Source organism: Canis lupus, chromosome 26, assembly GCF_011100685.1.
Source record: "Canis lupus familiaris isolate Mischka breed German Shepherd chromosome 26, alternate assembly UU_Cfam_GSD_1.0, whole genome shotgun sequence".
In the NCBI taxonomy this organism is placed as follows: Eukaryota; Metazoa; Chordata; class Mammalia; order Carnivora; family Canidae; genus Canis; species Canis lupus.
This window is the reverse complement of record NC_049247.1, coordinates 23972391-23999677: the sequence shown is the minus strand read 5'-3', so window position 1 is coordinate 23999677 and position 27287 is coordinate 23972391. Positions and strand designations below refer to the sequence as shown.

Here is a 27287-nt window from a genome sequence, read left to right as displayed (position 1 = left end):
CACACCCAGGAGTGGGGGCTAAAGGCCTCAGTTGGGTCAGGGCAACAGATCAGGCTTGGCTTCTACCTGCAGTGGCCCCTACTCCTCCAGCCTCAACCAGACACCATGAGTGGCCGAGTCGGAGACCTGAGCCCCAAACAGGCAGAGACCCTGGCCAAGGTGAGAGCCCCTTCTCTTGGCGCCCCAGAGGGCTGAGGGGCAGGAGGAGGGGGTGGCCGGAACCGTGTCCCACTCTGTTGGCTCAGCTTGTCTCTGATATTTTGTCTTTACTGTCACCCTACCCAGGATCATGTTCCACAGCAGCCAGTGACATCAGTTCTGTCCAGGGCAGGGGTTGAGGGAAAAGTTCCACATCCAAGTAATAGTGTATGCGCTAGATCAAACTTGACTTCTCATGTGGAAGCCAGAACCAGAGAGGTTTTTCGACAGCTGCCCCCTCCCATCCCTCCCAGGCCCCTTTGGTGGGAACTAAAGGATGTTAATCGTCTGCCCTCTGACTCTGTTTGCCCTCCTTCTCTGATAGTGACTCTGAAAGGTGACCTGTCTGTAAGAGTGAGAGGGACAGAGCAGAATGTGTTGTCATCCCCACAGTCAATGGGGAAGAGAACATATAATCATTAACCATGCTTTTGTAGAAAATGGAATGAGGGATCCCTGGGTGGCGCAGCGGTTTGGCGCCTGCCTTTGGCCCAGGGCGCGATCCTGGAGACCCGGGATCGAATCCCACATCGGGCTCCCGGTGCATGGAGCCTGCTTCTCCCTCTGCCTGTGTCTCTGCCTCTCTCTCTCTCTGTGACTATCATGAATAAATAAATAAAATCTTTAAAAAAAAAAAAAAAAAAAAAAAAAAAAAAAAGAAAATGGAATGAAAAAAGGCAGAAGCCTTGATGCCCTAAAAAAAAAGTAAAGAACTACAAATACACTCGTATGCCAAGCCACTTACCCACCCACCCACTCACTCATTTATCCTTTCTTTCATACATCCTCCCACCCCACCCAGCCACCCATCTATCCAATCCTCTTCTGTCTCTTCACCCACCAATATCTCCTTCCTCTACTCACCTCTCTCTCCCTCCTTCCATCCTCTGATTTCTCCTTCCTTCTTTTTCCATCCCCCACCCACTCATCCATCCCCCCATTCATCCATCCATTCTTCTTTCTATCCATTTACTCAGCATCTATCTTTGCTTCCATTCGTCTACCCATCCAATGATCCATCTCTCATGCTATTCCATCTGCCCATCTATCCTTCCATCATAATGGGCCAGACTGCATGTGGAAGAGAAGGGATGATGAAAACCATTATTGAGTTTGGGGGCCAAGGTTAAGTGCAAAAACCACTTTAACCAGCATCTCCCTTCTCAGTTCCGAGAAAATGTGCAGGACGTGTTGCCCGCCCTGCCCAATCCTGATGACTATTTCCTTCTGCGCTGGCTCCGAGGTAAGGGCAGAGGTGGGGGAGATCAGGGTGAGGAGCAGCGAGAGGGGCCTGGTCCCAACTGCCCAGAACAACTCATTGCTCTCAGGATCCAATTACACTGTCTTGCTTCACATGTTCAGGTTCAGGAGAGAGGAGGGTGCAGGGAAGGAAGGTCCTACATAAGCCCCCAATGCCATGCATAGCTCCTCACAGCCTGGGGCCAGGACAAGCTGACTAGAAGTCAGTCTCTCTCCCACCTCACACCTTCCTTCTATCTTCACACAGCTCGGAATTTTGACCTGCAGAAATCAGAGGCCATGCTCCGCAAGGTGAGACCTGTCCACTCCTGGAGATTTGAGAAGGGTTTTGTGGGGGGCAATCTAGGCCTTGAGTCTCCATCTCCATCCTCTCCTTGGAAGTGCTGGGAGCCCAGTGGGGCCTTACCTCTCTTTTCCCTTTCAGTACATGGAGTTCCGGAAGTCCATGGATATTGACCACATCCTTGATTGGCAGCCCCCAGAGGTGAGCTCCCTCCCACACCAGTCTTTTACAGATATAGCATTCAAGCAGCCTCTAGATCACTGGAGAGCATGAGTGAAGGGTAACAAGCCCAAACGGCCTGTGGAACTGCCCGCAAGCTGACAGGCATTTCTCCTATAATAATTATGAATATTTCCTGGGTGTTTATGAGGTCCTGGCCTGAGGTAAAACTTTACCTGCATGAACTCATTTAGTCATCACAACTCAGTGAGGTGGGTACAATTGTCCCCATTTTACAGATGCGGACACTGAGGTCCAGCAAAGGTTAAGCAGGCTACCCAAAGTCCCACAGGCCCAACATGGAGCTGGGATTTGAATTCATGAAACTGGCTTTTCATCACCACAGTTAGTTTGTGCCTCTGAGCCCTAACCCCTAGGGTCTTACTCAAACATCTTGTCTGTGTGGGAAAGAAATTTAGTCCACCAAGTTGTTGGAGAGAACAGTCCCACCGCTGGCATCTTAGTAAAGCAATGGGTATAGTTTCATTTGTAGAGTGTGAGCTCTGGGCCAGGCACTGTGCTTTACCTACATGATATTGAGGATTTTCCCTAAGAGAAGGATTATCCAAACCATTTTACAGAAGAGGAAGTGGAATGGGACTCAGAGAGGTAGTGTCACTTGTTCAAGGATGCACAACAAGGAAGCAGTAGTGTCTGTATTTGAACCAGGTATGTTGACCTTTCAGAATCCATGTTCTCCATCACTCAGCCCAACTTCTCTTAATGGAAAGGGACGTGGGAGATTTGGGAGACAGAATTAAGGAGCCCAGAGGCCTTCAGCCAGGCCCAGCTGAGACTTGGCTCTGCCATGTTCTCACTATGAGCAAGACTTTTCCCTGAGGGCCCCCTAGTTTTCTCACCTGGACAATAGTGCCACCTTTCAGGGAAGGTGACATCTAAGTTTGTGTAGGCTTGAGCCACCCAGGTCAGCCTAGTCTGGGGGTCTCCAGGGAGGTACATAATGCTAAGTTTTGTGTATCTTTCCATGCCCAGGTTATCCAGAAGTACATGCCTGGAGGCCTATGTGGCTATGACCGGGATGGCTGCCCTGTGTGGTATGATATCATTGGGCCACTTGACCCAAAGGGGCTGCTCTTCTCAGTCACCAAGCAGGATCTGCTAAAGACCAAGATGAGGGACTGCGAGCGCATCCTGCATGAGTGTGACCTGCAGACAGAGCGGGTGAGGCCTAGGTTGAGCAGTAGGGGAACTGGGGGCAGGTGAGTCTGTCAGGGGATGTGGTCCCAGGAACACACCTGGCTCTCTACTATCACAATCAGAGGACTCTGGAGTCAAGCCACAGCTCAGCTACTTCCTAGTTGTGTGGTCTTGGAGAGTCATGTCACCCCTCTAAGTCTGTTCCTTACTTACACAACAGGAATAATAATAAATAACAGTTGTAAAGATTAAATGGGATAATGCAAATGTATGGCTCAACACACAGAGCCTCATGCATATTTCTCAACAATACTAGTTACTGTTATTCCTTCTGAGCCCTTTTGCCCCTGCTGTTCCTTCTGTTTGAATAACTTTACCCCCAACATACCTCTACCTCCCATGCTTCCCTTGGCTCTCTCCCTTCTATCTTCCAGGTCCCAAACTTAGATGTCAGCTTCTCTTAGATGTCCCTGTCTCGGTTAGCGTGTGTCCCCACAACTCCTGTGCTATTTATTTCCAGCACTTATCGCAGGATTTATAGTGGCCTAGTTGCTTGTCAGTCTCTCCAAACAGATTGTGAACGCTTTGAGGACAAGAGTATTATATAGTATCCTCTCCATGACTAGCACAAAATAGGTGCTTAATAAATATTAATTGGACAGAGAGATGAATGGATGACTGAATTTTAGTATGAATGGATGGTTGGGTGAATTGATGGATAAGTGGGTCAATTAATGGATGGATGAACAAACGAATGGATGGATGATAAATGGATAATGGATGGATAAGTAGGTGGATGTGTGGGTAAGTGCATTCACTGTTTTGTCCACTTGTTTCTCTGAGGACAGAGTAAGGGACTGGGAGAATTGCTGAGAGGTCAGGTACTAGGGTCACCGTGTCCCAAATTCTGAGCCTGCACCCTGAACCTTGGGAGTGGTCTTTGCTTTCATCCTTGCAGCTGGGGAAGAAGATTGAGACCATTGTGATGATATTTGACTGCGAGGGCCTGGGACTGAAGCACTTCTGGAAACCTCTGGTGGAAGTGTACCAAGAGGTGAGGAGAAGGCCCCCTGGGTGACCCCTGCTTGCCTTAATGATGAGCTTGGTCTGCTGTGACCTTGTTGCTCACTCAGAGTCAGGATTTGGTAAAAGATGGTTGACTTCCTGGGCTCCAGCGCTGCAATTCAGGACTCAAAGAGCCTTAATGTATTTCCCAAAAGACAGGCTCAGAGTCAATGCTGTACTGAGATCGTAGAGGCCACCTTCTGCCAACCCTTCCCAGTTCTGTTGTCCCTAGCTCTGTGACTCCAGCAAGTCACTTCTTGCCTTCATGCTTCAGATTCCTCACCTACAAAATGGGAATATTGATAGTGTGCATTTCAAAAGGATGTAGGGATATTCCAGCGGGTTGATACATAAAACGTGTATATAGTGCTTGGAAAATTGTGAACATTTAATAAACAATAAAACAATTTTTAGATTTATTCTAAAAATGATTATTATGAGAGTGTGGTTGTAATAGTCTAAAGGGAGAAACTCTCCTCCAGAGGCCATTGGAGGTGAAGGAAAGAAAGGAAACACTCCTTGGCCCTTTGGACACTCCACAGAGGAGAGTACAAAGATGATGAGGTAGAAGGTGAGATGTGGGTTCTGATGGGGTCTTTGGTTCCACAGTTCTTTGGCCTCCTTGAAGAGAATTACCCAGAGACCCTGAAGTTCATGCTCATTGTGAAAGGTATGTGGCAATTGACTTCAGTCTTTTGTGCCTCTGTTTCCTCATTTTGCCTTGGGAGCAATAAAAGTACCTGCTTCCCTGGTAGTGGTGAGGCAGGCTGGTTGTGTGTCTGCATGCTAATCCCTTAGAGCCTGGAACAACAGAAGTGTTCCATAAATAGTAATTTCTATGATTGGCCTTACTGCAAGAAGAGGCAGTTCCAACACTAGCCCTTCCAGGAATTCTCCCTCATTTCCCCCACCCACGTTGATCTCTCCACTCCCAAACTGCCTGTGGCACCGGCAGCTGGAGGAGCCAAATCTGGCATTTCTTGTCTGCTGACTTCTGGAGACCTCTTGTTGTCTTGTGTGTGTTAATCCTGCTTATTTCCTAACTTATCTGCTCCTTGAAGGCAGGACCTCTGATTTTCCACTTCTGTTGTATTCTTCACAGACCTGGGAATATGTGGATGCTCAGTAGGTATTTTGTTGTCGAGCAGGCTGATGGATGGATGTTTAATGATTGGCTAGTTAATTGGTTGGTTGGTTGATTATTTACTCTGTTGGTTGTCTAGTTCACTGGCCAGTTGGTTGGCTGTCTAGTTAAATGACTGGTTGTTGATTGAATATTTGGTCAGTTAGTTGATTAGTTGGTTTGTTGGATAGTTTTAGCTTGGTTGACTGATTGAGTGACCACCAGGCATTTTGGTTGGGTGCATAGGTGAGTAGTAAGGTGGCAGATTGATTAGTTGGCTGGCTGATTTGTCATTTGGCTGGATCCTGGATAGTTGGCTGGCTGCAGAAGGTAATTGGCTGGGTGGTTGGCTCATTGCTTAATAGGCTGATGGGTTTTCTGGTTGGCTGATTTGTTAATTGATTGTTTGGCTAGTTATTAGGTTGGCTGACTGACTGATAGTCTGATTAGTGGGCTGATTAGAAGGTAAATTGATTGGCCATTTTGTTGGTTTGTTGATAATTTGGATGATTGGTTGGCTGGTTAGTTGGCTGCTTGTTGGCTGATTGGTTTGGCAGGTGCAGGGCCTTTTCTAATTCATGACTCCTCCATATTATTGGCTATGATTATTGTGGAGAGAGTGTCCCAATGGAATAATTTTTTGTCCATTATCTTTTTTTTGTATCTCTTCAGCCACCAAGCTATTCCCTGTGGGCTACAATCTCATGAAGCCCTTCCTGAGTGAAGACACTCGCAGAAAAATTGTAGTATTGGGAAGTAAGTAATTCCAGCTCTATCCTCTGAATTCTGTGCCACCTGGAGTCAGAAGTTCCTCCTCAAAAATAAAGTGAAGTGTGTTTTACACTGTAGAGTCTATCCAGTTATCTCTGCCTCATTCCATGTCTTTGGTAACTGAAGCCTCACACCTTCCTCCTTATCAGTTTCAGTTTGGTTGTTAGTAAACCTCTAGGCTATGGGCCTCATTTTCCTTTAAACACTCATCACTTCAATGCTTCTAAAGGAAATTTAGGCTGAGGAGGATGAGGAAGAAGAGCAGGGAAAGGAGATGTGATTCAGAGAAGGAAGGATCAACAAGAAGGGACTGAATAAATAAATAATAATGCATCCATTTGATGATATTGGAAAACCATGAAAAATGATTTGATGTCAAGGGAAATGTCACTAGGATTTTAAAAAGCAGATGATAAAGTGGTATGGATAGTATCATCTTCCTTGTAAAGACAAAAATATATTGCTAGAAAAAATGCAACAAAATGTTGATTTGTGGATGGCAAGAAATCAAGTGGTTTTTAATTTTATTTTTTGTATTTTTCTGTTTCCTAAAGTCTTATAATAAATGTATTACTTTTATAAGTAGAAAAAAATATTATTTTAAAAAATGATATGGAAAGAGAACGGAAAAAGAGAACTAGTTCTTAAATTCAAGCCAATGACCATGAACTGGGAGGACAACTTCTCGAAAGCAGAATGGTCAGATCATCAAATCAGGAGATCTAAGGCTCTGGGGGTAGAATCTTTAAAGTCCTTGCTTTCTTTTTTCTTTTTTTAGGTTTTTATTTATTTATTCATGAGAGACACACAGAGAGAGGCAGAGACACAGGCAGAGGGAGAAAGTAGGCTCCCTGAGAGGAGCCCAGTGTGGGACTTGATCCCAGGACCCTGGGATCATGCCCTGAGCTGAAGGCAGACGCTCAACCACTGAGCCACCCAGGTGTCCCAAAAATCCTTGCTTTCTTTCTCTTCTTGATATTTGAGCCTCAGCCTTTGCCCAGTTCCACAGAGATAGGGAACTAGGTGGATCACAATGGAGCCTCCCAAACCCTGAAGCAGTGTGGGTAATGCCACACTCCAGGTCCAAGTCCAGGGCTCTATCCTACTTGGTGGCGCATAGAGCCCTGTCCATTTGTCCCTGGTGTGCCAGACACTGTGGTCTTTGCTTTTATCCCACTATTGGCAGGGAATATCCCATGACCACAGTGGGGCTGAGGGTGGGCGGGGGAGATAGCCTGGCCACAGACTTGTTGCAAGACTCAGGATGCTTAGAGCTTTGCACAGGTCTGAAGAACAGTAATAAGCATTACGGCTTTGGTGATTAAGCAGCACAGAAGGGGAAGGTCCATTCAAAGGCCCAGGGCTATCCATCCTCCACCAAGAAGTCTGGCTTGAGTATGCCACCTACATGCTGTATGGCCCCCAATAAGGTCCTTGACTTCATAGGGCTTTGAAGTCTCCTTGAGACAATTAGATGATTTTTATCTTCACTATTCATGACTGGAAGACCCTCAAAAATGTGCAAACCCTTATCAGCTAAGAGGAAACATGTTTCCATAGCAACACAATGCTAGAAGACACTTTCTGCAGCCCAATGGGAGGCTGGAGAATTGGTCGTGGTAGCCTAGTCCCTGTAGGGCTTCTCCTGAATTCAGAGCCCCCTGGTGGGAATACAGGGCTGACAAGTCCCCTCCATGCCTGATAACAACCCTTCAACCCCTTTACCCACAGACAACTGGAAGGAAGGTTTGCTGAAACTTATCAGTCCCGAGGAACTGCCTGCTCATTTTGGGGGGGCTCTGACTGATCCAGATGGAAACCCCAAATGTTTAACTAAGGTATGAAGAACCCCAGATAGGGGAGGGGAAGGAGTGGAGCTGAATTCCTTTCTCACCCACTCATTTATTCCACATATGTCTATGGAGAGACCCCTGTGGGCCAGGTATTGAGCTAGAGAGCTCTAGCCCTCCTATCACCAGGCTCTCAGCAGCTATTCAGGCAAACAAGAAATGAGGAAAATTTGACTCAGGGGGATGATCTGTAAGGGAAGTTTCCAGAGGAGGGCTTGACCCAGGAGGGTCAGGAAAGGCTTCCTGGGGGGTGAGAGAGGATGGGATGAGCCAGATACTTCCAGAAGATGGTGAAAGCATATCAGGCCGGAGAAATAGCATGAAATAGCACAAGCAATGCAATGGCCAAAAGAGGGAAGCAAGCCCATTCTGTCCTATGTCTGCAGATCAACTATGGTGGGGAGATCCCCAAGTCCATGTATGTGCGGGACCAAGTGAAGACTCAGTATGAGCACTCAGTGCAGATCAGTCGTGGCTCCTCACACCAGGTGGAATATGAAATTCTGTTCCCAGGCTGTGTCCTCAGGTAAGTGCCAGGCTGCCAACCCATCTCTGGCTGGGGCTTAGACACTCAGGGCCCCAATCAGACTGAGCAGCAACTTGTCCCCCCTCCTGCCCACCCAGGTGGCAGTTCTCATCTGATGGTGCAGACATTGGCTTTGGGGTTTTCCTGAAGACCAAGATGGGGGAGCGGCAACGGGCTGGGGAGATGACAGAAGTACTCCCCAGTCAGCGCTACAATGCCCACATGGTGCCTGAGGATGGGAGCCTCACCTGCTCTGAAGCCGGTGTCTGTAAGTCTACCCTGGCTGGGCCATAGGTCTGGAAGGCTGGAGCCACCTGTCCCATGGTTTAGAGGAGGAAACAGAGGGGCAGTGACTCCCCCTACCTCAGGAACATACAACCTAAATTAGCGTCATTCATTAACACAGTTGGTCATTCTTCAGGCTACATTCTCAAGCATTTACTACACACCAAGAGCTAGCAACACACAGGTCTCAAAGAGGGTGAGAGCACTCAGGCCACAGGATGCAGGTAAGGGACAATAAGGCAGGTGCAACATTTCCCGGGAAAAAACCAGGGCTCTGAGAAGTAAATCAACTTTTCCAGAGCCACACAGCTGAGTGTGATGCCAGGGTCCCACCTCAGCCTCATGGTAGCTGCATAACCCTGGGCAAAGTCTTAACCAATCTGGCCCCTTGGTTTGCTCACCTGCAAAGCAGATGTACAACCTCTGCCTCTTGGGTGGTTGTGAGGAAGTAGATGGTATGCACTAGCCTCGCCTAGCACCTTACTTTATCCAAGGGGGCTGGGAGGCTTTTGACAATCCCAACTGCCCTGCCTCACCCCTATCAGGCACACATTCAGGTGTGGAGACAATGGGAAGAAGGGGCCATTGTTCTCATTGCCAGTTGGTGCAACTAAAGCCAGGCTGGGCATGTGCCAAGAGGAGGTCAGTGTCTGTTTACAGACATGGCTCAAGGGTGACAGTTCCCATGGGAAAGGGGTGGTAGAAACTTGGCCCAGCTTAGCAAACATGGCAGGTAGAAACATAGCCCGTCCTCTCTCTGTGGCTGGGGCAGGGACATGGGGATTGTGAAGCCAAGCCTAACCATCCATATGTCCATCTGTCCCCCTAGATGTCCTGCGCTTTGACAACACCTATAGCTTTGTCCACGCCAAGAAGGTCAGCTTCACAGTGGAGGTGCTGCTCCCAGATGAGGGCATGCAAAAGTATGACAAGGAACTCACCCCTATCTAGGCAGCTCCCTCACTTCTCAGAGATCCCTGACCCTCTCCTTTATCTATATCCTACAATCCCCTCTTCCTTCAGAAATTGATCATTAGTCCTCTTGACTCCGCGAGATTAGTGAGTAGAGGAAGAGTTGCCTTGGGGAAGATTTATATGTTGTGGTCATACCAGGAAAGTTATGAGAGGCACAGTTTTGGAGGATGGCAAGATTGCATAAGAGGAAAAAACAAGGTGGAAGCAAGAGATGAATGTCACTGAAAACCAAGAAACCAGAAAATAACTCCTTAGCTTTATGTTCTCACTTCTAAGGCATTTGTGTGTATTTTAATTTCTTCTCTATGACATATAAGCCACTTGGGTTACAGACATATCTAAATTCTTTTGACTTCTACTCCTTATACAGTAGATGCTCAATGTATACTTGTGAAGTTGAATGAAGGTAATGAGCAGGTAATTCACAGGTATGCAGGACAAGGAGCTTACCAGAGCAGATTCAGCACCTTGGACAGAGACAGAGCTGTGGAAGTTGTGGGCTCTCCTGGAGACTCAGGTGATCCAGCCCCCAGGTTTCTGGGTGTGGCTGCCCCCTGGGGTAGGTAGGCGATGCCTGCATAAGGGGTTTGTCTGGCTCAGGGCACACAGCTTTCCCAATCTATCACTCCCACCTGTATCCTCTTCCCTTGGAACTCACAGCTTATATTTTAAGCAATTAAAGAAACTTTACTGGAAGCACAGGAGGTCCTATCTAGTTCTGGTTGCTGCCTGGTAATAATAATTTTAAAAATTTCAGCTACCACCTGGTGAGTACTTTCTTGCTTACCACACATGGTTCCAAGTGCTTTATGAGTTTTGTTCATTTCACTCAAACCTTTCCCAGGGACCACTTATCATGGCCATCTTATGGGTAAGAAAACTAACGGTCAGAGAGGTGAAGTCACCCCCAACATCATATAGTTCTTACGTGGCAGATTCAAGACCTAGGGTTTGTTTTTTCTTTACTCCAAAGACATTGTTTTTAATACCATAATATCACTTCCTGAGACCCTACTTTCATAAAAAAGGAGAGAAGGAATGACTTGTTCATCCTAGACCTTCCAGTAGAAGTGTCCTGGGTGTTATCCTCTTCAATCCCAGTTAATGCAAAGTATGTGTAATGCCCATTGGGCAGCTGGGGCAATAGGAACCCCCAGTGCTCAATTGCATGATGTTTGTCCAAGGAAATTCACCGCAAAATGGGCTATAGCTTTGTTTCTAAGCCTAGCACCCTGTCCACTCTTCACATGACCTCTGAGAAGCATGACCCCCCAACACCCACCATGACCCTCGGTGGCTGAGGAAGAAGTCAGATCTCCAGGACATTCCTGCCAAGCCAGGGAAATGGAGACACTGGCTTGAGCCCTCAGACCTCTTTCCAGGAGATACCAAACTACACTGAAAACATGGGTAGGTGGGAACCAAAGGGCTGGCTGGTTCTTGGGAAGGAGCTGCCCAGGACCAAGGGTGCTGGAATGAGCCACAGTGGAAGGTCTGACCCTGAAACCAATCAAGCAAATGTTCAGCAGTGGCTAGCACTTTCCATCTGCACTTATGGGTGCAGGATTTCATCTCCATTTTATAGATGGGAAACTGAGCTCCCAAAGGCACTGGCCTGGGTTCCTTCAGCCCATGGGTGGCAGAAATACCACTGAAGTTAAGGCCACCTTCCCCCACCTGCTTACTCCCACCAAATTCACATTACTGTAGCAACTTGCCAGAACAAGACTGTCGACTCTTAAAGGTGGGGAAGGTGAGGGAGGGAGGAAAGGAAGAGGAGGAGAGGGTTGCCAGATTTATGGGGGAAAATGCAATATTTAAAACATACTTAAAACGTATTGTTTATCTAAAATTAAAACCTGATGGGGCATCCCATATTCTATTTGGCCACCCTACAAATCAGGGAGAGGGCAAGGGGAGTGGGAAGAAGGGGAGAAAGGGAGGAGGGGGAATGGGCTCATTCTCTTGGAAGACTGTTGTAGCACCAGCAATGCCGGACTAGGGGTCCTTCGGAGTGCTTGGCCCAGCATTGGTGTGCAGGGTGGATGCACAGGGCAGTCTTACCCTTGCCCCCAAGGGAAAGGCTCTTGCATTGCAGCAAGGTCACAAGGAGGATGCTGGGGTGGACCCTTTGCACCCTTGAAGCTGAGGTGGCTGTGAGCACCACTGGATGCCTCATTTGCCTGACCTCCTCTACTGCTGCTTAGAGACCTCACTTTGAGTAGAAGGGTACTTGCTACCAGGAGACAGGGGCAACACTAGGAGCCTAGACTGGGGCTAAAGCCAAGAACCAAAAAGTGCCCCTCAGCATCTGTTCGATGCCCAGCCATGGCAAACCAGCTCCTACTCTATTCCACCATCAGTGAGAAATAGCCCTCCTCAGCTTCCAGCCTCACTCAGGGGCCACTTAGTTCCAGTTCTGAATGTCCAGGAGGTGGTGTAAGGAGATGGAAAAGACCTGACTTTGTCACTGTGGCTGATGGGCACCCCATTCCAGCAGTGGTCAGCAAGTAGTGTAGGGGCAGGAAGACCAAGGCCCACATGCCCCCTACCATGAAGGGTAATTGCATTTCAGTTCTAATGACCCAGAGATGACTGGGAATGAAAGGTCTCAGCTGTCCTTGGTGACTGCAGGCTATTCCCGTAGAGGGATCAAATTTGACAGTTTGGGCCACTTACCATGCAGACCGCAGCCCAGAGCAAACCGTGGGCAGAGAACAAGCCAACTGGTGCTAAATGGGTTACTTTCCCCAGGAAGCCACTACTGCAGTGGCTTCTCCAGAGAGCCCACTTTCACATCATGCAGTTAAGAGGTCATATTTGTCCCTCAACACAGAGGAGTGCCAGAGAGAGTTAAGGCAAGACCAGAGCCCTAGAGCGATAGAAAACTTTATTGTACATAAATAAAAGGGTGGTTTGGGTGTCTTCTGAAGGGCCTGTGCTCTGTCAGCTTTCCTTGATGGTAGCCTGGGACACTGTATCCATCTCCTCCCCAGAAGTTCTCTCCATTGCCCTGGCCACTGGCTCCATCTCCTGGGTGTCCTGATCGACCAGGGCTCCCCTCGGCATACTCCCCAGACAGCCAAGGGTATGGTGCAGCTGGAAGGCCTTTCCTACCTTCTTCAAGGTCAGCAGGAACAGGATCAACCGCAGAGTAACAGCTGAAGGCCAGCACCACTGCCATCAAGTCCTTTAGGACGGGGCTGGGGAGTGGCTCAAGACCACCCAGAGGTATGAGGCAGACCATGCAGGAGAGCTGGAGCAGACTTCAAGCCCAGAGTTAAAGTATGAAAAGAAGGGGTGCCTGGGTGGCTCAATTGGTTAAGCATCTGCCTTCAGTTCAGGTCATGATCCCAGCATCCTGGGATGGAGCCCCATGTCAGGATCCCTGCTCAGTGGAGAGACTGCTTCTCCCTTTCCCTCTGCCTCCCCCTCAGCTTGTGCATGCTCTCTCTCTCTCAAATAAATAAATAAGCAAACTTTTTTTTTAAGTAGGAAAAGAAAAACCAGGAACATGTTGGGTGAAGCAGGGTGTGGCTGGGGATAGGACAGGGCAGTGAGGTCAGGATCAAGGGCAAGAATCCATGACCCTGGATAACAGAGGGGAAGAGACCTTTCCAGGTCTAGGCTGCCTCCCAGCCCTGCACCTACCTTTACACCATGACATCAGCAGTTTCTTGAACCTCAGTAGCCCTACGACTACCATATGGGTGCTCCCTTCACCTGGAAACTCTGTGGAAGGGAAGCTGTTAGCTCTGGCATCTTCTTCACCTCCCAGCCCCTGGCAGAGGCCCAGAGCCAGCTAACTCCTAACCAGGTGTGTGTTCAACTGCTAAATGGGGCCCGGGGCAGAGGGCAGTGAGGTGTCCCCTAACGGGGTTTAAAAGAAGGTAACTGAACAACACAAATATCCATCCCCAAGGTACTGATTCAATTCTAATACCTCCATCCCATGGATATACCATCATAAATGTCAAAGAGGTATCTGACCTACAGAACTGTAGAGTATTCTAGAAGGCTATAGAATACTATAAAACTTGGATCATTATATTCATGTGTATATACAACAAAAGCTGCCTGGATATGGCTGCACTAAAGATATTCACTAATGATGGTCTACATTGCAGGATTAGATCTTATTGAAGTATCTAAATTGCTTTAGATGGTTATATATTTGTTTATTGTATTTGCTTGGTAAAGGAGGCCAGAGGAATATATTAGTACACCCGTCATAGGTCCTGGCACCAAGAAGAGCAAGCTTCCTCCTCAAAGCACCCAGGGGACAGAAGAGGCATTTGCAGCTATCTGATGGCCCACAGCCTACCCACCCAAGCCACAGTTTCTTCCTGGTTCCTGCCCCCTGACCCACCACCTTGTCTACCCTCCCAGGCCCAGGGCTGTACCTTCCATTGACCACATAAGCCGTGGGCCCCCCAGCAGCCCCTCTAACCTGGTCCCACTCTGTCTTACCACAGAGCCAGCCTCTTTTGGGATGGGAACAGCCAAAGTCGCAGGAGTCACACACAGAGCTCTCCCACTTATCATCTGCCAGCTGTCAATGGTCCAGACAGAAAGATATGCTCAGTCAGAGGGGAAGGGGAGGACAGTCTGCCTGGGGCAGAAGCCTGCTCTGAATCCTGATTCCAGCATGGCCATATTAGCTGGGTGACAGCAGGCCATCACTCAGCCTCTCTGGACCTTCCTCTCTCTGGTTTTCCTATATCAGGGAGAGGCCACCTACATTTCCAGGGTAAGGATTTCCCATGGTACAGATGAAACCTCCCAGTATAGGGCCAACTTTAACCATGATTCCATTTATTCTGGAATGGTCCTAGAAGCGTTTGCTATACCCATTTTACAGGTGGGATGATGGAGGCTCAGAGAAATGGCTGAACTTCCATTCTCTTACCCTGGTCACCCCTACCAAATGGGTGCACACATGTCCCACCAAGAGCAGAAGACTGAGGCCGGACACAGGATGGTACAGGTGGCCCACGTTCTGCCCTCCTCCTTACTCAAAGCCTCGGGGGTCCACACTCCACCTCCTCCACACCTACACACACCAGCCCAAGACTCACCATGCAGTACCTGGAGGGTCACCTGCAGGGTTGTCGGGTCTAGGGTGAGTGCTTCTTGGGTGAGAGGGTCCTTTGAAGGGCTATGCAGAGTGCCTGACAGGCCGGCTGCAGCAGAACCATTCACCTCCTGCCTGAGGAGCATCCTAGCTGGGTGACTGCCGAGGAAGAGGCGCCATAGGTCAAGGAGGTCTGGTGGGTCCCCACAGCCGGACTGAAAGGCAAGCCCTGGGCAAGTTCCCCCAAGGGGAGGCAGTGGGAGTGGGAAGACCAAAGAGAAGCTGCTAAATAAGCTTGACCAGCACTAAGAATCATCATAGTTGCCATTAGGGGCAATTTCACACATGCATTGTGAGCTGCACAACCACCTCTATTTTACAGATGTGGAAACTGAGGCAGGAAGTCCTGCTACCATCTGCCTATGGTGGTTACATGCAGCTGTCAGCTACAGAACTCAGATTCAGATTCAAACTCCCAAGCAAGGGCTCTTCTAGAAATATTTAAAGGTTGGAGTTTTTATATGGCAAGTCTCAGAGGATGCCAAATGGCATTAAAATGAAAGCTGAATTTACCTTTACCCTCTTCCTACAAAAACTTCTTTTCATCTGTGTGAGCAACCGCTTGAAAGCACACTCATCTCTGCATGGCCCCCAGTTAATTCTTTTTACCATTTGGCCACCCCTTTTAAAAAAGATTTTACTTATTTATTCATGAGAGGCACAGAGAGAGAGGCAGAGACATAGGCAGAGGGAGATGCAGGCTCCCTGTGCGGAGCCACCCAGGTCCCCCTACCATTTGGGCGTCTGGCCACCTTGCCATACTGTCTCAAGAAGGATCATTTCGATCCAGAGGGCCTCAGGCAAGCTAAAGACCAGAAAGGAGTTTTAGGTTTTTTTTTTTGTGTTTGTTTTTTAAGAATTTAAGGCATTTCTTTAGTGTTTGTTCAGTATTTACTACATGACAGGCTCTGCCTTAAATACCCGGGGTGCAGAGTTGGGGTGGTCTCCTGCTCCCAAGTTTGGCCTGGCTGGGGAGCTCAAGCCTCAAGAAGCAGGACTGCTCTGGACCTCCAGGAGGGTCCTGCTCAGCCTGGGACAAGACTGAAAGGCTCCCAAGAAGCAGGGTGAAGGTCAGGGAAGAGGAACAGGTGACCCAGGGTTCTGGTGTCCTCAGCTCTCAGTGGGGGATTCCAGGAGCTGGTGGCTTTGGAAACGTGAGGCCAAGTGTTGAAAGGCACCTGGCACAGCAACTCACAGGCCATCAGGAAAGAAGTCCTCTCCTCCAGGTATCCTCAGGATGCCAAGTCTGGCACCTGCTGCTGCCCAGGCCAGACAGCGTGGGATGAGTGTGGGACAAGTTATCCTCAAGGAGGCTCACCAGGGGTACTGCTGGCAGGGAGGAGGCTAAGCTCAGCGAGGGTATGGGGGAGGACACACACCTGGCACACCATCTCCTAAGGGAGCCTCATTGCCCAGACCTTACTGAGCTGCTGCAAGACCAGAGCAACCCGCAGAAGTCCCCTGGGGACGACCATAATGAAAAGAAATCCTGCAGGTCCTCCCCACCCCCTACAAGCTTCCACATTCCCACCCCCTACAAGCTTCCTTAAATTGGCCCAGAGGAGGCTGGGAAGGAACAAGCCCCACCTGGAGCCCACATGGCTGAGCTGGGCACAGGCCAAATACTTCCACACTCCCCCCACCTGCCTGCAACGCCTCCAGATTTTAGAAAAGACACTAAAGTCCTCCTTCCTCAAGAGGATTTAATAAGGTTAGTAAGAGTTGATGCTGAGGGAAGGCTTATCACACAGTGGGCTTCATTTTCTCAGCTGTAGGATGGTGATGGCGCCTATTGCATTGGCTCTTACGGAGATTATGTAACACACTGCTTAATGCAATGCCTGGCATACAGCAAGCGCTCCATCCAGATTTTCTGTGGGTGTCTTTCATAACTCTTGTGCAAGGGGAGGGAGGAGCATGAGGATGAAGAGTGCTGTATGGAAAGATGATCCTGTCTGGGAGGAAAAGTCGAGAAGCATTCACAGGGTAGGTAGCATCAGAGCTGGATGCTGAGGGCTGGCAACAGAGGAAGACGGATGTGGAGAGGGCACTCCTGGCCGGTGGCATGGTCTGAGTGAAGGCAGAGAGGCTAACGTGCAGGGCACATCCGGGGAATGGTGAGGAGTCAGCAGAGGCAGGAATGCAGGAGCAGGGATGTGTCGTGGTGAGAGATAAGGCTGCCAAGGCCTCCAGGCTCTGAATGCCAGGCTGAGGTGTTCAGAATGGATCCTGGAGGATGTCTGGAGTGATAGAAGGTATCAGAACAGAAGGTCCCTGGGGAGACTCAGCCAACAGCATGATCAGATCAGAAGAATGTTCCTTTATGCACTGGGCATTTAAGGAGTTCCCAAGATATTAGCTTGTACAAATAAGACCATGACGATGACCCTCAGCTGCACATCTTGAGACAATCATGCAATTATTTCCTCTGAATAAAGTCTTAGGAGTGGAATCATTGAAGTGTGTAATCGGCATAATTTATGTCTGAGTTGGTCATCAGGTGGAACAATTCAATCATTTGTCCTTGAAGTCGAGGCCTCTTGACACATTAATAATAGCCAATATTTGTGGAGCTCTCTCTGTGAGCCCCTGCTCTGGCTTAATGCTCTGTGAGCCATTTCTCCTGTAATCCTGGCAGCAGCTTCACGAGGTCATTACAGAGAATTGTATGGTGAGGAAACCAAGGCGCAGAGAGGTTAGTAACTTGCCCATGGTCACACAGCCTGTGAGTCAGCCGCTCCACAAGGGGCTGGAAGGCAGGAGGTACAGAATCAGAATTGGGCTGGGGAGAGGGAGAGAGGGAAGCTGGAAGAGATGGGAGGAATGTTGAATTATGTGAGTTGGGTGGAGGGGGCGGACTGTGTGAGCTTGGGCCAGTGACTCCAACTCCAGGAAACATGAATCCAACTATGATGTGATTGTAAAGAGTAAATGAGCCACATCACAGGAAGTGTTCAGCACAGGACTGGGCGCACACTAGGAGTTAGTTGTTCACTGATACTGTTCTCAGTAACCCTGGAGGAAGTTTGAACCAGCCAACAAGGGCAAGTTGGGTGGTGCTGCCTCTTTGTGGTGACACTGAGCATTGCGTGAAGGTGACCCTTGGGGGACCCAAACTTCCCTGAATGCTCTTGGACAAAGCCCTGAGCAGGTGGGAAAAGACAAGTTTTCCTGCCCCCAATCCCAACAGGGGTCTGGCCCCACCCTCAGGCAATGGGGGAAATACTGGTTTGGAGGAAGCACTGAGGAGGCTCCCAAACCAATCCTAGGGGATCAGAGGGTCTCTAGAAGGGGAAATAATTGAGTAGGCTATATAGTCAGGAGAGGGTGAGTGGACCTGCAGGAAGAGGTAGGGGAAGGGAGTGTCCCAGTTGGAGAGAATAGTGTATGAGAAAGCCCAGTCAGGGCAAATGCCAGATCCAAAAAAATCAAAAAAGAATGGCTCAAATGAAGATTTAGGGTAGGGCACAAGGGATGGGGTCATCCAGACCATGCAAGGCTCTAAGAACCCCCAGAAGGAATCTGGACTCTGTTCTGAACATTTTAAGAAGTGGCTGGCTAGATAGAAAAGCTGGGGGCAGGGCAGGGAGAGACAAGCCAGAGGCTGCTGCCCTCATCCAAGCCTGGAGGGGACAGATAGGACATGTGGTGGCAGAGGATTGGGGCCAGAAGCTACAAAAGTGAATGGGAAACCCCAGGGAAGAGCGAGAAGGGCCTGAGCCCAAGTGTCAGATGTCGGAGTAGGAGCTGGAGAAGGAAAGCTGGAGCAAAGGCTCCAGACAAGCAGGGGCTACAGCCGAGGCCACCATCCTCCCCCTGTCTGGCTGTTTGGGGAGGAGAAGGAGCAGAGTACGAATGGGTCTTGCCCATAATCCTACAGGTTGTGAGGCTTCTGTCAAGCCACTTACCCTCTCTGATCCTAGCCGTGGGTCTGCACAGGGTGGGGAAGGTGCCGTGACCCACTTCCTGGGTTGGCAGGAGGGCCAGAGTGGTAGTGTGCTGGTAAACATTTAACTTCTGGCTCCCTAGGCGAGGGGGAATCCATGCTTTGTTGATCTCCATGGTGTAGACGGTCCTATCATGACCTATTTCAAGCTACCCAAGAGAAGTCATTGGACAGAGTTGAGAAACCGCAGCCAACACAAGTGAGTAGAACCACCAAACAGATACAAGAAATGTAAATAACCTCAGGAACACAGATAATAGTAAAGCCTAGTAAAATCAAGAAGCAGTGTGCTGGGCAGCCCTGGTGGCTTAGTGGTTTAGTGCCGCCTTCAGCCTGGGGTGTGATCCTGGAGACTCGGGATCGAGTCCCATGTTGGGCTCCCTGCATGGAGCCTGCTTCTCCCTCTGCCTGTCTGTCTCTCATGAATAAATATATAAAATCTTAAAAGAAAAAAAAAAGCAATGTGCTTTGAGTGTTACTGTTTTTTGCTTGTTTGGGTTTTGGTGGGGAGGGGTTTTGGGGTTTTTTTTTTTTTTTTTTGCTTGTCCTCTAAGATATAATTGACATATTACTTGTAGGTATATGACACGACTTGCTATTTGATATACAAATATTGCAAAATGACTACCACAGTAACTCTAGTGAACACCCATCGCCACATAGCTACAAATTTTTCTTCTTGTGATGAGAACATTTTACTACCTTTGTTTTTAATATAACACATTTAAATCTGAATTTATACCGCTTTATTTATGTATAAATATTTATTTATTTACTGTTCCCTAACTTCTTGGGGTGGGCCTCCCCATCAGAGTTGGACAGGTCCAGAAACATAGCAGTAGCCCCTTGCTCCACCAGTTGCTCCATTGTGGCCAGACAGACCTAGCCGAGAGGCTCTTTCAGTAATTACAGCAACCAGGCCCTTCAAGCTCCGACATGCTGCAGCCACCTTGTGCCAGCCTCTCCCCGTTACTAAATTTTTTAAGATTTTATTTATTTGAGAGAGAGAGCAAACAGAGGGGAGGGACAGAGGGAGTGGGAGAAGCAGACTCTCTGCTGAATTCACAGCCCAAAGCAGGGCTCAATCCCAGGACCCTAAGATCATGACCGGAGCTGAAGTCAGAGGCTTAACTGGCTGAGCCACCCAGATGCCTCCCCTGCTGCTATTATTTTTTCAAATAATGGCTATGTTTAAAATGATTCCTAAGAAGGCAGTGATCTTGTTTCTGGCCCATATGAATGCCTCAAGTGCACCACTCACTGACCCACAGCAAGAGGATGTGCCGGGTTTCAGGCATCCAGAAGAGGCCCAACTTCTGCCGAAGGGGTTGCTGGGCCCCTGAGCAAACATTAGAGGAGCAAAGGGAGGAGCACCCTGACTTCAGTGCCCACAGGCAGGCCTCAGTTTGCCCGCCACCCCACAGCTCCTGTCCCAGTTCACATGTGGCAGGCACAAGAAAGGCCCTTACCAGGGTTGTATGGCTGGAGTTGAATGGGTCTCCAGCTATATGTTTAATAAAGATTAGACTCAGAGCTCAAATGTGGCAGACCAAGATAATGTTCTTTTTATATTTGGGGAAACTGAGGCCCACAGAGGGAAAGGATTTGCCCAAGGTCAAGTAGTAAGCTCTCCAGAGGCCAGATCCGTCCTTGGTTTTGCTGATCAAGATACCTCAAGTGGGTCTTGTAGTTGAAGAGGCCAGTGACAGCTTCCTCAAAGGTCTTCAGGAGCATGACAGTATCTCCCACAGGCCCATCTCCCCAATACCAGGAGTGCCTCCTTGAGCTAACTGCCTCCCTGCCTCAGAGCCTATCCCTGATCCCCACCTCCAAAACCAAGAGCCACCAACCTGCCAGGGCTCTTCGATGGGGTGACCAGGAGCCCAGACAAGTAACCTCACAACAGGCGCACACACTCTCAGGAAGGCTCATCTCCAAAAGTCCCCACTGAGAGGGAGGTTGGGGATGGAGATGGGGCAAGACAGAGCTGAGGGGCAACATGGGAGGGGCATCAGGGCTGGTTAAGAAAAATCCTCAAGATTGTTCAAGAGCTAAAGTATTTCCAGCTGAGGAACAGTGGCAGGTGGGATGGGAGAGGCTAGGAGGCAAGTGATAGGGAAGGACACAAGGCTGTGGCAATGTTGAGAGCTGTGCCTGACTCTGGCCAGCAGCTCCTAGTTTTAGGGGGAGCCCAGAAGGTGGAAGATACTCAGTGATCAGGGAACTGATGGCAGAATCCAAATGTCATAGGGATGCAGGTGCGGGTATACCCCCCGATGGGGAGATGGAGAGGGCCCAGGATTAGAGATGGGCCCAGAAGGGGGCAGAGGACTGGAGAGTTGAGGGGGCTCAGAGCATTTAAGGGAGCTGGAGAGAGCAGCCAGATATTGGGCAGAGGTCAAGGGGGGGCCAGGGAAAGGAACCCAGCTGGTGTGGGATGAGAAGGGCAGCAGAGAAAGGCCCCATCACAGACTCCCAGCCATCACACTCACCTTGCTGCTAGACACCCCTCAGAGCATAAGCCACAACCTGAGCCCCCATCCTGTCTCACCAACAGTCCCGCCCCATCTCTTGACCCCTGTGAGTCCCCATCCAGGGGCAGGGGTTCTCTCTGGGGAAGGGTTAGGCCCCATGTCTACACCCAGGCTGCGAGACATGGCCAGAACTGATTTGTGGCTTGGCACCGGGCCAAGTGACAGGGACCTAGGCCTGCTTCTGCCCTGTGCTCCACATCCTGAACCCCACTCCCCGCTCTTCCACCCCTCAGATGTTAGCAGCCAAAAAAGGGGCTGGCCCAGAATCAAGGAGGAATGCCCCTTCAATGCTCCCAGGGACAGCCCCCGGGTCACTCCCTTTTCCCCAAGGCTCCTGAGTCTCCGGTGATAGTCTCTGTGACACTCGTACAGGGGGCTGTCTTCACCTCAGGCACCTTCAGACACAGGTAGCATCCCCTCCAGAGGTGTTGGTGCTTTAGGAGGCTTGCTGAGAGGTCAATGCCCAAAGATCCCAGGCATCTGCAGGGGAGCGTTGGTGGGTGGGGAGGTACCCAGCAGGCCCTGCGCTGGTTACTGTAAGTGACATATGGCAGAAGTCAGCCTCCACCTTTGAGGGCCCCCGGGCCTGCTCCCCACTGCCATACCCCTGCTCATCCCCAAGAGAAAAGAAGAGAACGCAACTTCTTGAGAATTTATTGGCTGGGGGCTGTCCTGCCTTCCAACCAGGCCTGAGCAGATCAGCTAGCTGGAGAATCAGTCCTCAGGGTACCCCCTATGGCACCCCTGCATTTCTTCGGGTACCTGCTGCTTTTTGGTTCAGCCACACTTTTGCAGGGCCAAGCCACTGGGCCTCCTGGGTTCCCAGACTGCTAAGTGATCTGGGCTTCCCCTGTCTGGGCCTGTCTGCTTATCCTCCATGGGAGGATGTTACTTTCCTGTCAAAAGACAGGTCCACTCCCTCTCGGTATCACAGATTCCAAGGAAGCAGATGGGGTTTAGGTCTCCCATTCCTGTGAGTCATGGCAGCTGCTGCTCCTTGAGGTCTTTGTTCTCTTAGTTTCCATCTGGCTCAAACATACCCGGGCCTCAGACTCAGGGAGCCAGGCATCCATCCGTACCCCCTGGCAGGAGGAGGAAGTTGGACTAGAGCAGTGAATGGGCCAGTTATCAGGGTGGGGTCAGGAAGAGCTGGGCTTCTCCACTGAGGGGTAGAGCTTGCGTAGGCTGGAGTCCAGGAGGAAGTCCACTGACCTGTGGGGTGGTGGACAGTGATGAGCAAGTAACCACTGGGAGCTAGAGGGGGGAAAGGGAGGTAGGAGGTCAGGGCTAGGAAAGGGACTCCTAGATGCAGGACACAAGTGCCATCCAGGTAGCAGACATCATCCTTTTCTTTGTTCAGCTGGGGAAACTGAGTCATAAAGAGGGTAAAAAGCTCACTTAGGGCCTTTATTTAAGCTATGTTCCCTTGGGAAGAGACTGCTCTTCTCACTCTATGTTGATCTGGTTGAGTTGGCCCCATCTCTGGTTCTAAGAGCAGGCAGATGACCCAAGTGTGGCCAATCAGAAAAGAGAAATTGGCTCAGGGGAGGGCACTGAGTCCAGAATAGACCCATGACAGCCTTCCTTGGGATTTTCTTGGTCAGTTATGAAAAGCTTCCTCTGGGGCTTGCTAAACTGATGAGATGGAAGCTAGGAGCTGCTGGAGGCTATTTCTGCTCCCACGTGGGGAAAATGAGTGAAGCCAACATAGGGTAGTGTGGAAAGAAGAGCAGTAGGATGGGGAGATCAAGACCCCTAAAGACATCATTTGGGTGTCTAGATCCAGCCATGCCTGAAAGCAGCATAACTCTGGACTTTTCAGTTTCATGAAACAATTAATTCTTATTTTACTTAACCCAGCTTTAGTCGGGTTTCTGTTACCAAAACCTCCCCAAACCCATCCCCTCCAATTTGCACCTGTTCCTGCGTGCCTCTGGCTGTTCTGTGACACTGGGCTTTCTTCCTAGAATCTACTGGTCCTGTGTCCTATACCCTCCAGGCACCTCCCAAGCCTTTCCTGTCAAATACCTGCCAGGACAGAGTCCTTTCTACCTCAGGAGCCCTGACTGCCAGCCCTGCCTCTGCTGCTATTGTTTTCTGCAAAGTGGGAACACCCCACTTCTCTCGGAGCTTATCTCCACCTGTAGAGTGGATGATCCCTGAGGCTGGGAGGGGCACCCACCTGTCAATGGGATGGATGATGACAGGGATGACCAGAAGCCCCAGTGCAGTGGTGGTCCACTTGCGGACAGACAAAGGCCAACGGGTGGCAGTGCCCAGGATGTAGAGAGAAGCAGCACACACACGGTTGATAGTGAAGCCTGGGATAGCCACAGAAGCCAGAGCCTGCCACACAAAAGTGTCCACCACAGCCACGGTCACCCTGGTGCTGCGACCTGCCTCCGGGCTTGGTACCTGGTAGGAACAAGAGACAATTAATCCAGCAGGGGAAGAGGTGGGAAATCCTGTGGACAAGGGAATGAGGCTGGACCAGGGCAGGGAAGGGGCCAGTGGGGATGGGGACAGAACCACACTACTGTCAGGTTCTGGACTGTGCCAATTCAGGCCTGAGGGTGGACTCATTCACATCCAGAACTGGGGTACAGACTGTGTCACATGCAGGGCTAGGGGTAGGGTGCACTACCTACAAACAGGACTGGGGTATGGACTGCAACAGGCAAGGTTGTAGGGATTGGATTCGTCCACCAGGGATTTTGCCACATGCAAGGCTGTGGTAAATCACAAAGGGAGTGGACTAGGGTGGGGGGTTGAGGGGCAGGCTAACACTCACGTCTCCTGCCTTCTTGCCCTTGTCAATGGCATCGGCCAGCACGTAGGAGCTGGACACACCATAGCTCAGCCACACCACAGCTGCTGGCACCAGGGAACGGAATGCCTCTCCCACCTCATTGGCATAGCCTGTTGGGGAGAAGACATTTAATTCTGGTGTAGGGAGTGGGGTGCCTGGGTGGCTCCATCTGTTAAGCATCTGACTTGATTTTGGCTTAGGTCACGATCTCAGGGTTGTGAGATGGAGCCCCACGATGGGCTCTGTGCTGAGAGAGAGCCTGTATAACATTCTCTCTCTCTCTCTCTTTCTCTTTCTGTCTCTCTAAAAAATAAATAAAAATAAAAATAATAAAAATAAAAAAATAATAATTCCGGCTATGGGGAAGGGAGATATTTTGCTCCACGAGGGGGCACTAGTCCTAATCCCAGCCCGCTAAGCAGTAGCTGGGTGACCTTAGATAAGTGATTTTATTTCTCTGAGTTTCAGTTTCCGGCTCTATAAAAAGGCACCTATGAAGTCCACCTCGACTCCGGGGCCATTGCGGGAGAGCTGGGTACAGTCACAATTATTCCCTCGCCCCCCCGGCCTGGGTTCTGGAAGCACGGGCGCCAATGGGGAGCAGGTCGGCTGATGAGGCCCTCAGCACGTGCCAGGTCCTTCCAGGGCCTCACCTCCCTCTACCCGTACAACTACCACTCCACGAACACTGTGCTCATCTCTATCTGCCAAGAAGAAAACCGAACACCAAGCAGAGCCCGTATGAGGGCCAGATGCCCACTCCACGGCCAGGGTCCCGACGTCCCCTCAGCGCCTTCCCCCCGGCCCTGGAGCTTAGGCCTGGGGTGCTGATCCGCGCAGGGCCGAGCTGCGGGGCCTCGGGCAAGTGTCTGGCCCTCTCTGAGCCCGCTCTCCGGCGCAGGCACAATGAGGACTGCGGTCCTTCCCCCTTCTCCAGGCCTCTGGCTGGCGTCTGGCGACCTCTGCGTCTCCAGCCCCAGGGTGGGGGGTCACCGTGCCCCCGCCCCTACTCACCTAGGTACCGCACCCAAGTGTCCCGGAAAAGGTCGCGCTCGGCACCCCGCGGGGGCGGCTCGGCCATGGCGCTTCTGGCTCGGCCGGAGCCCCTGCAGCCGGTCCTGCTGCCGGTCCCACCTCAGCTTCCACTACGGCTCCGGGCTGCCGCGGCGGGACCAGCCGAAGGTCCCGGACTGAAGGACACAGGTCGAGCTGTCCCCGCCAGCAGGGAGCGTCTGCAAATTACCCCGCGCACCGAAGCCCCTCTCCCGGGCTTGGGTTTCACAGATTCATATTCACGTTTCCTCCGGGGTTGAGTGGCTGTCGCAATCCTTACCCGCGACAGACTGTAGATTTGGAGCCCAGGAGACGGGGGTTCAAATGCGGCATGCTACACTTCCTGGCTACACTTTATAGCTGTGTGACCTCAGGCAAGAGACTGTGTACTCTGAGCCTCATTTTATTAATTTATTCAATGGGGAACACGGTGTTCACTCCAGGGACAGTTGCAAGGATTAATTATTAAGAAATCATTTATTAAGTTTACCACTGGCCAGACCGTTCGGTGAAGACTCTAGACAGGTTACTTTCTTAAAGCATCCCACCAACCTGGGACCCCCATTTTACAGACAAGGAAATAGGGGCACACACACACACACACACACACACACACAAATGGGTCACTTTCTCAAGTCATACAGCTAAGTGGTGAAGCTGGCATCTGAATCCAGGCAGTGGCTCCAGATCCTGCGCTCTTAAATTGAGCTGAGTTAAGGAGCCTGGGGGGAGGGTGGATATTTGGACTCCAGTGCCTTCCTGCCAGGTGCCATGTTCATATATCAAGTTCTGAGGTCTAACTGGATTGATGTAACCCCCAGACCACGATTCTTGTGGGAAGGACCTAGTATGAATGAATGAATGAATGAATGAATGAATGAATGAATGAGGCTAAGGAAACAAGACATCAGGGAAGTGAGCAGAACCGAATGAGTGGTCTTGGGTAGTAGCGATTACTTAGAAACTCCTTCCCCAGCCTGACCTCAGTTTTTTCATGTGTACAATGAGTGCGCTTCACTAAAGCTGTGAATCCTTTGGATTTTGGAGGTATCAGCTAGCAAAGAGGCAGCCATTAAAGACAGGTAGTCCTGGGTTCAAATCCCAGTTGAGCCACCTATTAGCTACGTCTGTAAAACCCACTAGAGGCCCATATTTCCTGAGCGCTCACTTGTTAAGCCTCTCTTCTAAGCGCTGTGCGCGTATTATTTCCTTGAATCTTTCCAACAATCCAGGGCCATAACCACAGGGCTGTTGCCTGGTACCCAGAGGGCACTCATTTTAAAGAAATAGCTTTTTATGATTTTCAAATAAAGATTGGAAACATAAAGACCACTGATTCAGTATTAAGGACCTCATTTTGGGACACCTGGGTGGCTCCGTGGCTGAGCATCCGCCTTTGGCTCAGGTCGTGATCCCCGGGTCCTGGGATGGAGTCCGACATCAGGCTCCCCGCCCCCCCGCCCCCCCCCGCAGGGAGCCTGCTTCTCCCTCTGCCGGTGTCTCTGCCTCTCAATCTGTGTCTCTCATGAATAAATAAAATCTTTAAAAAAAAAAAAAAAAAGGACCTCATTTTTAGTCCTCGGCGTCTCTTGTCATTTTATGGTTGTGTAGGGCAGCCGGATCAGCGGTGGTGACCTTGCAGGAAGCTGGGACTCGGCCAAATGCGATCTATAGCCCCGGAAACACCGGTAGCGCTGGCGGGGAATTAGGAGACGGTCCCTAGCACCACGTGAGCGTCGCTCGGCCGCTCCCCTCCCCCTCTGTGCCCCCCGCGGGCGCCGCGCTCTCCCCAGACCCGCACTCGTCCGTGCGCAGGAAACTTCCGGTGCGCACCGTGAGACCGAGTGGGGCGGGGCCTCCGCCCAAACCTTGAAGGTGGCCAGCAGCCCCCTTGGTGCCCTTAACAAAGATGGCGGAAGGCGGTCCTTCGGCTGGGCCAATCGGGAAGCAAGCTGGTCGTCGGGTCCCCTGGGAAGCGCGCGCCCCAGGGGACTAGCGGGTGGCTTCTGCGCGTGGACCCCACTTATTGGCGGCCGGGTGAGGCTACTGAGGCACAAATTCTGTCACTCTGAGTGAGGGGCAGTGAGGAGCTAGGTGG

At 50.4% G+C, this 27287-nt stretch overlaps 2 protein-coding genes across 2 annotated transcripts; one reads left to right on the top strand and one right to left on the bottom strand.

The window, feature by feature from the left end:
- Positions 1-26: 26 nt before the first annotated feature.
- On the top strand, positions 27-9988 carry LOC477540 (SEC14-like protein 3). The gene is made up of 12 exons (XM_038574526.1): positions 27-159; positions 1366-1441; positions 1706-1749; positions 1883-1942; positions 2954-3142; positions 4077-4172; positions 4793-4853; positions 5979-6062; positions 7809-7915; positions 8314-8453; positions 8552-8721; positions 9568-9988. The coding sequence occupies exons 1-12, from the start codon at positions 106-108 to the stop codon at positions 9687-9689; spliced, it is 1203 nt and encodes a 400-aa protein (XP_038430454.1). The 5' UTR covers positions 27-105; the 3' UTR covers positions 9690-9988.
- An 11977-nt stretch (positions 9989-21965) lies between these two features.
- MTFP1 (mitochondrial fission process 1) lies at positions 21966-25448 on the bottom strand. The gene is made up of 4 exons (XM_038575645.1): positions 25151-25448; positions 24119-24246; positions 23510-23742; positions 21966-22539 (listed from the first exon to the last, which is right to left on the bottom strand). Exons 1-4 carry the CDS (start codon positions 25215-25217, stop codon positions 22467-22469), a joined length of 501 nt encoding a protein of 166 aa, XP_038431573.1. The 5' UTR covers positions 25218-25448; the 3' UTR covers positions 21966-22466.
- Between the last annotated feature and the right edge of the window lie 1839 nt (positions 25449-27287).